This window comes from Lithobates pipiens, unplaced genomic scaffold (genome assembly GCF_037356315.1).
Source record: "Lithobates pipiens isolate NorthernLeopardFrog02 unplaced genomic scaffold, aLitPip1_a1.2 Scaffold_8, whole genome shotgun sequence".
In the NCBI taxonomy this organism is placed as follows: Eukaryota; Metazoa; Chordata; class Amphibia; order Anura; family Ranidae; genus Lithobates; species Lithobates pipiens.
Genome location: NW_027507903.1, coordinates 671,528,473 through 671,539,661, shown reverse-complemented (window position 1 = coordinate 671,539,661; position 11,189 = coordinate 671,528,473). Strand labels below are relative to the sequence as shown.

The 11,189-nt window shown below is 40.3% G+C and overlaps 1 protein-coding gene across 1 annotated transcript in view; it reads right to left on the bottom strand.

Moving 5' to 3' along the window:
• Positions 1-3,107: 3,107 nt before the first annotated feature.
• The window catches only part of LOC143961944 (asialoglycoprotein receptor 2-like), a 24,672-nt gene continuing 16,590 nt past the window's right edge, over positions 3,108-11,189 (bottom strand). Inside the window, exon 4 of the mRNA XM_077471277.1 lies at positions 3,108-4,558. Within this exon, the coding sequence (XP_077327403.1) occupies positions 4,411-4,558 (148 nt within the window). The 3' untranslated portion in view covers positions 3,108-4,410. The remainder of the gene's footprint in view (positions 4,559-11,189) is intronic.

Sequence of the window (11,189 nt, the reverse complement as noted above, 5' to 3'; positions counted from 1 at the left end):
TCAGGCATTTTCTGTTATAGGGTGACAATTTTTTGATATGCGTTACTTTAATGGAGTAAAGGGTGTAGTTGTGAACACTGTGAAGCCTTCCAGTTAAAAAACGGATTAAAAGGATCAGCAGGATATATAGTATCAGTGCATTGGATTCTACATTTTCATATTATGGTAGAAGAAGAAGAAAAAATAGCAGATAGAGATATGATCTTCTTCTCTGATATTTTCTTCTTCTATAGTCTGGTAGATAAAGAAGAATGATTAGCAGATGGAGACCTGGTCTTCTCTGATGTCCAGGTTAGGATATTTTCTTCTATAGTCTGGTGGATGAAGAAGAATGATTAGTAGATGGAGACCTGGTCTTCTCTGATGTCCAAGTTAGGATATTTTCTTCTATAGTCTGGTAGATGAAGAAGAATGATTAGCAGATGAAGATCTGGTCTTCTCTGATGTCCAAGTCAGGATATTTTCTTCTATAGTCTGGTGGATGAAGAAGAATGATTAGCAGATGGAGACCTGGTCTTCTCTGATGTCCAAGTTAGGATATTTTCTTCTATAGTCTGGTGGATGAAGAGGAATGATTAGCAGATGGAGACCCGGTCTTCTCTGATGTCCAAATTAGGATATTTTCTTCTATAGTCTGGTGGATGAAGAGGAATGATTAGTAGATGGAGACCTGGTCTTCTCTGATGTCCAAATTAGGATATTTTCTTCTATAGTCTGGTGGATGAAGAAGAATGATTAGCAGATGGAGACCTGTTCTTTTCTGATGTCCAAGTTAGGATATTTTCTTCTATAGTCTGGTGGATGAAGAGGAATGATTAGCAGATGGAGACCTGGTCTTCTCTGATGTCCAAGTCAGGATATTTTCTTCTATAGTCTGGTGGATGAAGAAGAATGATTAGCAGATGGAGACCTGGTCTTCTCTGATGTCCAAGTTAGGATATTTTCTTCTATAGTCTGGTGGATGAAGAGGAATGATTAGCAGATGGAGACCTGATCTTCTCTGATGTCCAAGTTAGGATATTTTCTTCTATAGTCTGGTGGATGAAGAAGAATGATTAGTAGATGGAGACCTGGTCTTCTCTGATGTCCAAGTTAGGATATTTTCTTCTATAGTCTGGTGGATGAAGAAGAATGATTAGTAGATGGAGACCTGGTCTTCTCTGATGTCCAAGTTAGGATATTTTCTTCTATAGTCTGGTAGATGAAGAAGAATGATTAGCAGATGAAGATCTGGTCTTCTCTGATGTCCAAGTCAGGATATTTTCTTCTATAGTCTGGTGGATGAAGAAGAATGATTAGCAGATGGAGACCTGGTCTTCTCTGATGTCCAAGTTAGGATATTTTCTTCTATAGTCTGGTGGATGAAGAGGAATGATTAGCAGATGGAGACCCGGTCTTCTCTGATGTCCAAATTAGGATATTTTCTTCTATAGTCTGGTGGATGAAGAGGAATGATTAGTAGATGGAGACCTGGTCTTCTCTGATGTCCAAATTAGGATATTTTCTTCTATAGTCTGGTGGATGAAGAAGAATGATTAGCAGATGGAGACCTGTTCTTTTCTGATGTCCAAGTTAGGATATTTTCTTCTATAGTCTGGTGGATGAAGAGGAATGATTAGCAGATGGAGACCTGGTCTTCTCTGATGTCCAAGTCAGGATATTTTCTTCTATAGTCTGGTGGATGAAGAAGAATGATTAGCAGATGGAGACCTGGTCTTCTCTGATGTCCAAGTTAGGATATTTTCTTCTATAGTCTGGTGGATGAAGAGGAATGATTAGCAGATGGAGACCTGATCTTCTCTGATGTCCAAGTTAGGATATTTTCTTCTATAGTCTGGTGGATGAAGAGGAATGATTAGTAGATGGAAACCTGGTCTTCTCTGATGTCCAAGTTAGGATATTTTCTTCTATAGTCTGGTGGATGAAGAGGAATGATTAGCAGATGGAGACCTGATCTTCTCTGATGTCCAAGTTAGGATATTTTCTTCTATAGTCTGGTGGATGAAGAGGAATGATTAGCAGATGGAGACCTGGTCTTCTCTGATGTCCAAGTTAGGATATTTTCTTCTATAGTCTGGTATATGAAGAAGAATGATTAGCAGATGGAGACCTGGTCTTCTCTGATGTCCAAGTTAGGATATTTTCTTCTATAGTCTGGTATATGAAGAAGAATGATTAGCAGATGGAGACCTGATCTTCTCTGATGTCCAAGTTAGGATATTTTCTTCTATAGTCTGGTGCATGAAGAAGAATGATCAAATGTAGATCCTGTTTTCTCTGATGTCCAGGTCATGCCATTTTTTATTAGTTTGGTAGATGAAGAATATTTATGAGAAGATAGAGATTTGTTCTTCTCTGATGTCCTGGTCAGGACTTCTGGTAGATAAAGAGAAATGATTAGCAGACATGTGCCCGCTGAAATATTTCGTTTCGGAATTTCGTTTTCAAGAAAAATTTAATTTGATGCCCGGATCAACCACAATTATTAATCATCAAAGTAAATTAATTAAATTGATCAACAACTTAATTCTGGGATAAATTCACCAGAAAAGTGACTTTCCCGGCCTTACGGCATAATAGACAAAACAGAGAGAAAAAGATTCCCCCAAGAAGGGCGATGAGAGACCTGTAGTTGATTACAAAATTTTAATGAATATCAAAAAAAGAAAAAAAAACACACAATGTCGTGCTATTAATGTGTTTTTTTTGTTTTTTTTATATTCATTAAAATTTAGTAATCAACTACAGGTCTCTCATCACCCTTCTCGGAATTTAGTTTTCGTCCAAAAAATAAATTTATTTAGTTACTCCCGAAATTAGTTTTTATTTATTTAATTTCGTTAAAAAATGTATTCGTTCCGAAAATCCAAAATAATTAAGGTTGAATCTGTAATTGAAGGCTTATGGTGTCTGTTGAATGTTCTAAGAAGATTTGACGGAGCAGATAAACTGTACAACGCCGCAATCGTACATTTCCGGTCGAATGTTCTGCCTACAAGCTATAGTAGAATTCTAATGTTGTATGACACTAGTAATATTTATATTTATTAATTATTATTACTAGTCACCCAACATTAGTAATTCTTCTATAGCCTATGGGTGGAGCATTTGACCATAAATGTCCGCTCGCGGCGACTACTTTGTTGAATCTTCATGTCAAATCTTTTCTCTCTATGTCAAATAATCTTGGACTAATAGAGTTAGGTTAGGACACATTCAACCTTTTTTTGCTATTGTCTCTATAATGTTGAATCTTTTCTCTCTATGTTGAATCTTTTCTCTCTATGTAGAATAATCTTGAACTAATAGAGCTAAGGTTAGGCACATTCGACCACAGGTTCGATGGACACAGATCGCTATTCTCGAATGTCCTATCTATATAAAACTGTTGCAACGAAAACGAAAATAAAGCATTTGTTTATGTCGGATCTTTCGGTTTTTGGATTCTGCATGTTCTGATAACGATAACGAATACCCGAAATTTGGATGAAAATGCATTCGGAAGAAAACCAATGCACATGTCTAATGTTTAGCAGTTGAATAGCTGGTCTTCTCCAATGTCCATGACAGGAAATGTTCTTCTATAATCTGGTTGAGGAAGAGGAATAATTAGCAAATAGAGATCTGGTCTTCTCCAATGTCCGGTTAAGATAGTTTCTTCTCACAGATGTATAGGTTTTTCTATGAACAGTTATCATCCTGTTTTACGATAAGTATTATTGTGGCACAAAATTATCCTGGTGAATGAAAAACATTGAATTAGCAGAGGGAGATCTGGTCTTCTTTGATGTTAAGGTCAGAATATTTTCTTCTATAGTTTGGTAGAGGAAGAAGAATGATTAGTAGATGGAGACCCGTCTTCTGTGATGTCCAGGTTTGGTTACTTTCTTCTATATTTTGGTGGAGGAAGAGGAATGATGATTAGTAGATGGATGTCAGGATGTTTTCTTCTATAGTCTGGTAGATGAAGATGATTAACAGATAGAGATCTGGTCTTCTTCAAAGTCTAGGTGGGAATATTTTCTTTTATAGTTTGGTTGAGGAAAGGGAAGGATAAGCAGATGGAGATCTTGTCTTCTCCAATGTTCAGGTCAGGATATTTTTTCTATAGTCTGGTGGAAGAAAAGGAATATTTAACAGATGGAGATCTAATTGTCTTTGATGCCCAGGTCAGGATATGTTGTATTATAGTCGGGTACATGAGGAATATTTATGAGCAGATGGAGATTTGGTCTTCTCTGATCTCCCGGTCAGTATATATTTTTATAAATTCTGGTAGATAAAGAGAGATAGTTAGCAGTTGCAGGTCTGGTCTTCTCCAAAGTCCAGGTCGGGATAGTTTCTTCTATAGTCTAGTTGAGGAAGAGGAATGATTAGCAGATAGAAATCATGTCTTCTTTGAAGTCCAGGTCAGGAAAGCTTCTTCTCACAGATGTATGGTATTCTCCGGAAACAATTGTCATCATTCCATTTTCTGATTGGTACTATTGTGGCACAATCTTCCTTTTCTCCGTTCTCATGCCCAGACCAATTATCAGGCTGATAGGAATGCCAAAACCTGAAAGAAACAAATGATGTTAGTGACAGTAGAAGAAGGAAGAGTGGCAGGCTGGGGATAGTCATGATGGTAGACAGAGATAACCTCTAACCCAGGGGTAGGGAACCTCGGCTCTCCAGCTGTTTTGAAACTACAAGTCCCATGAGACATTGCAAGACCCTAACAATCACAGGCATGACTCCTAGAGGCAGAGGCATGATGGGATTTGTAGTTTCAAAACAGCTGGAGAGCCAAGGTTCCCTACCCCATGCTCTAACCAAAGTAAAAAAAAAAACAGCTTACTGGATTATACCACCTGCAAAAGGGGGGAGACCTCTGTAATCCATTCAGAACCAAATTAAGCCCATGCTTGCATTTCACATGTTTAGTGTGTGTTTAATTTCACATTGTCATATGTTGTCCTAAATGAGTTTCTATGCTCACTTTGCCAGATGCAGGACCTGCCCCACATTATAAAATCACATACAACTCATGACGTAACATGCATTTTTCATCAGAAGAGCAAAGAGAATATTTGGGACTTTTAAGGTGCTATTATATCACAAGAACGCTGAAAATAATAGAAATCTGCCACTTTATTTTAAACATCATTAAAAAAATGTAAATATGATATATATATATATATATATAAACTAATAGACACAAATGCATGTATTTCACTTAAAAAGTAATCACATATGTAGCTCCTGTTTGGCATGGCTAGCAAAATCTCAACATGTTTCGCCTGATTAGGGGATGCATTTATCCACTGTGCGTCATGCCATTCCCCTAGTGCTCAATAGTTTACTTCAGAAAATAGTTTGGAAATAGAATTTGCTATCATCCAACCTAATATCGAAGTTCTGTGGGATCACAGGAGACAGGGGCGGGCTGGGCCGGGGGGCAGGGTGGCAATTTCCCCCTAGGCTGCCCTAACAATATATGCAAAACGGCCGGCGGCCACCGCTCACGATTTTTTTTTTTTTTTTTTCGGGTCAGGACAGGGGCTGCAAGCTGAGGCAGAGGGAGGGGCGCGGAAACTCAAGAGGCACTCACTTATGTAGTGGAGGCCGCTCTGTTCCCGCACCTCCCGTCGGTCGCGCTCACACTAATCCACTGACAGTGGAGGGATAGACAACCTATCAGCTCGTGTGGGGGATTTCCTCCCCCTCCTCCTCTCCTCCGAACACTGCAGCATGTGTGAGCGGCCGCCCACTCTGTTCCCTCCCCTGCTTCCTCATTGGTAGAGGGAGGGAGCCCATCAGAGCCTCCAGCAGCTGCAAAGCATCATGGGACATGTAGTCCCGGTGGCCTAATAGCAATTCCTGGGCGCAAACAATTCCCTAGCCTGACCACAGGAAGAGAACAAACGAGAGGCTGCGGGGGAGCAGACTGTCACCCCAAGAGGCTGGCTGATCCTGAGAACAGAGCACAGATAATGTAAGTTTTTTGGTGAATGTGGTTTTTTATTAAAAATAAAAGTCTTACACTATGAAGATTTCCCACTTCTTTCCCATTGTTTTAAGCAGGGAGCTGATATTATTAACCCCTTCATGCCTAAACCTTTTTTGACACTTGTTTACAAGTAACAAATCTTTTGTTAGAAAATTACTTAGAACCCCCAAGCATTATATATATATATATATATATATATATATATATATATATATATATATATATATATATATATATATATACATATTTTTTTTTTTTTTTAGCAGAGACCCTAGAGAATAAAATGGCAATCGTTGCAATATTTTATGTCACACTGTATTTATGTAGCTGTTTCTCAAATACATTTTTTTTTGGAAGAAATACACTTTCATTAATTTACCACTTCAATACCAGGCATTTTCATCCCTTCCTGCCCAGGTCAGTTTTCATTGTGCGGTCATGCAACATTGTACCCAAATTAATTTTTTCCCACAAATAGAGCTTTCTTTTGATGGTATTTGGTGATATCACCTCTGCGGTTTTTATTATTTGCACTTTAAACAAAAAAAGAGTGCCAACTTTAACCACTTCAGCCCTGGACCATTTTACTGGCCAAAGACCAGACCACTTTTTGCGATTCGGCACTGCGTCGCTTTAACTGACAATTGCGTGGTCGTGCGACGTGGCTCCCAAACAAAATTGACGTCCTTTTTTTCCCACAAATAGAGCTTTCTTTTGGTGGTATTTGATCACCCCAAACAAACAAGTGACAATTTTGAAAAAAACGCATTATTTTTTACTTTTTGTTATAATAAATATCTCCCAAAAATATATTAAAAAAAAACATTTTTTCCCTCAGTTTAGACCAATACGTATTCTTCTACATATTTTTGGTAAAAAAAAAAATCGCAATAAGCGATTATTGATTGGTTTGCACAAAAGTTATAGCGTTTACAAAATAGGGGATAGTTTTATGGCATTTTTTAATAATTTTTTTTTACTAGTAATGGCGGCGATCAGTGATTTTTATTGTGACTGCGACATTATAGCGGACACATTGGACATTTTTGACACATTTTTGGGACCATTGTCATTTATACAGCAATCACTGCTATACAAATGCAGTGATTCCTGTGTAAATGACACTGGCAGTGAAGGGGTTAACCAGTGGGTGGCAGTGTAGGGGTTAAGTGTTCCTAGGGGTGTGTTACTAACTGTGGGGGGCTGGGCTTTCATTTAGTGAACACCGATCTCTGCTCCAATCACATGGAGCAGAGATCAGAGTCACTTGTTGCTAGGCAGAACGGGGAGATGCTGTTTACAACGGCATCTCTCCGTTCAGCCGCCCCGTGAGACGATCGCGGGTATGCCCGCAGCGATAGAGTCCGCGGGACCCGAGACCGGACTCACAGGGGTCCCGACCAGATTGGACGTACCTGTACGTCAATATGCCTGCCTGTGCCATTGTGCCGACGTACATTGGCGTGTGCTGGTCTGGAACTGGTTAAAAAAAACACAATATTTTTTACTTTTTGATATAATATGCCAACTTAAGCCTTAACAGTTTAGGCTGATGTGTAATTTTCTACATATTTTTGGTTAAAAAAATTGCGATAAGAAGTAATAAGTTATAGCGTCTACAAAATAGGTTATTGATTTATGGAATTTTTATAATTTTTTTCTTTTTACTAGTAATTCTGCAATTTTTATTGTGACTGTGACATTGCGGTGGACAGATCGGACACTTTTGACACTATTTTGGGACCAGTGACTTTTATACAGCGATCAGTGCTATAAAAATGCACTGATTACTGTATATCACTGGCAGGGAAGGGGTTAACACTAGGGGTTAAATGTGTTACCTAGGGAGTGATTCTAACTGTGGGGGAGATGGGACTGACTAGCGAGGAGACCAATCCTATATACTAGGAACATACGATCTGTCTCCTCTCCCCTGACAGGATGTGGATCTGTGTATTTACACACACAGATCCACATTCCTGCTCTGTCATGAGCGATTGCGGGTGCCCGGCAGACATCACAGCAACCGGGTACGTGCTTCGGCTCATCGGCGACATGTACCTCAGTGTACCACCAGGAAGCCAAGGATGGCCTATGATAAAGAGCACACTGGTGACATCTATCATAGAACCTGGTCCAGGAGGCAGGACTTCGTATGACAGAAGCCGCACTGGGTAAGCGGGAGATCTCCGCTCTGTGTTATCCAGCAGCTTTTCTCTCTCTAATCCCCATGCACTGAACAGACTGCATTGATGGGCTATGGTGAGGCTGCATTGATGGGCACTGACAAGGCTGAGCTGATGGGCACTGGTGAGGCTGCATTTATAGACACTAGTAAGGCTGCATTGATGCATTGATGGGCATTGGTGAGGCTGCATTGATGGGCACTGTTGATGGTGAGCTGATTCGTGGATTAATGGGCCACTTGACTAGACTTGCCCCCCAGGCCTAAGACTGCCAGCCCTCCCCTGACAGGAGACATAGGGGGACTAGGTCAAGCGGAATAAAGAACAACTTCATGTGGGTGGTACGTCATTTGCAGGTTGGAGATTACAGAGAGCTAAGGTAAGGCAATGCAGCAGTAGGTGGTCAGTTACCTTATACTGCTAGTACCTCCACATACACCCACGTGGCTCAAGCTAGGAGCCACGTGGGTGGATGTGGAGATACTAGCAGCATAAGGTAAGCCTTTGGAGGCTATATGGGATACCGGCCATGGTTTGACTGCAGTGATCTAACCTGTGGGATATAACTAAACCATATCATTTCTAACCAACAACTTACTGCTGCATTGCCTTACCTTAGTCCTCTGTGATCTCCAAGCTGCAAAAGACCTACCACCCACATGTAGTTGTTGTTTATTCCGTTTGACTTGGTCTCTATGTGTCTCCTGTGACCCCACTGAACACCAATATTAGGTTGGATGATAGCAAGCTCTATTTCCAAACTGTTTTCTGACGTAATATATTGAGCACTAGAGAAATAGCATGATGCACAGCGGAAAAAAATACACCCCCTAAGGAAGCCTAATCAGGCGAAACATGTCGAGATTTTGCCAACCATGCCAAACAGGAACTGCATATGTGATTACTTTTTAAGTGAAATACATGTATTTGTGTCTATTTGTTGATATATGTCATATTAACATTTTTTAATAATGTTTGCAATCAAAATGGAGAATTTTTTATTATATTCAGTGTCTTTGTGATATGATAGCACTTTAAAAGTCCCAAATATTCTCTTTGCTCTTTATATATGTGGTGCATAAAGTGATTGTCAATCTACCCACACCTACACTTCCAATGCATTTTTCATCAGCGTCCTCTGATTTCTTAGCAGTGGCAACTACCAAGATCAATTTAAAATGAGCAAATATTGGAACGGTGTGCATAGGCAGGGGGAACCCCTGGCACGCTTTTAAGCCATCCAGCAAAGAAAGAACCCAACAAAACAGTTTCAACTAAACAGACTTTTTGGGATGCGTATGTAGCACCCTCCTTGCTAGAGCCACGTGGGCAGGATGTAATGAACAGACTGCATAGTCCTTTGCATTCTGGCTTTAATCCCCCCCCCCCCCCCCCGGTGAGGACCAAGCTCCCATATGTGGGTTTTCTTTGGTAATAGACATTTCTGGTTCCTTGATAACTCCTGTGGTCACTGTGTGTTTTGTTGACATCACTGGGAATATTAAATGAATAGCTAACATTGAATACCCAAGCTATAGATGATTAATCACAGGTGTTATGACTACTAGGGGATACTAATGACCCTGAAGAAGCCCAGCGGGCAAAACATGTTGGAAATTGTCATTTTAATATCACTATGAAATTAAGGTCAGTAAGAAATACTGTATGTCAAGATTGTACATGGTTTTATATGGATATACAGTGGTGTGAAAAAGTGTTTGCCCCCTTCCTCATTTCTTGTTCCTTTGCATGTTTGTCACACTTAAGTGTTTCGGAACATCAAACCAATTTAAACAATAGTCAAGGACAACACAAGTAAACACAAAATGCAATTTGTAAATGAAGCTGTTTATTATTAAAGGTGAAAAAAAAATCCAAACCATCATGGCCCTGTGTGAAAAAGTGATTGCCCCCCTTGTTAAAACATACTATAACTGTGGTTGTCCACACCTGAGTTCAATTTCTCTAGCCACACCCAGGCCTGATTATTGCCACACCTGTTCACAATCAAGGCATCACTTAAATAGGAGCTGCTTGACACAGTAAGGTCCACCAGAAGATCCTTAAAAGCTACACATCATGCCGAGACCCAAAGAAATTCAGGAACAATTGAGAAAGAAAGTAATTGAGATCTATCAGTCTGGAAAGGGTTATAAAGCCATTTCCAAAGCTTTGGGAATCCAGCGAACCACAGTGAGAGCCATTATCCACAAATGGCGAAGACATGGAACAGTGGTGAACCTTCCCAGGAGTGGCCGGCCGTCCAAAATTACCCCAAGAGCGCAGCGACGACTCATCCAAGAGGTCACAAAAGACCCCACAACAACGTCCAAGGAACTGCAGGCCTCACTTGCCTCAGTTAAGGTCAGCGTTCATGCCTCCACCATCAGGAAAAGACTGGGCAAAAATGGCCTGCATGGCAGAGTTCCAAGGAGAAAACCACTGCTGAGCAAAAAGAACATCAAAGCTCGTCTCAATTTCTCCACAACACATCTTGATGATCCCCAAGACTTTTAGGACAACATTCTGTGGACCGATGAGACAAAAGTGGAACTCTTTGGAAGGTGTGTGTCCAAGTATATCTGGCGTAGAAGGAACACTGCATTTCATAAAAAGAACATTATACCAACAGTAAAATATGGTGGTGGTAGTGTGATGGTCTGGGGCTGTTTTGCTGCTTCAGGACCTGGAAGACTTGCCGTGATAAAAGGAACTATGAATTCTGCTGTCTACTAAGAGATCCTGAAGGAGAATGTCCGACCATCTGTTCGTGTACTCAAGCTGAAACGAACTTGGGTTCTGCAGCAGGACAATGATCCTAAACACACCAGCAAGTCCACCACCGAATGGCTGAAGAAAAACAAAATGAAGACTTTGGAGTGGCCTAGCCAAAGTCCTGACCTGAATCCTATTGATATGTTGTGGTATGACCTTAAAAAGGCCGTTCATGCTCGAAAACCCTCTAATGTAACTGAATTAGGACAATTCTGCAAAGATGAGTGGGCCAAAAT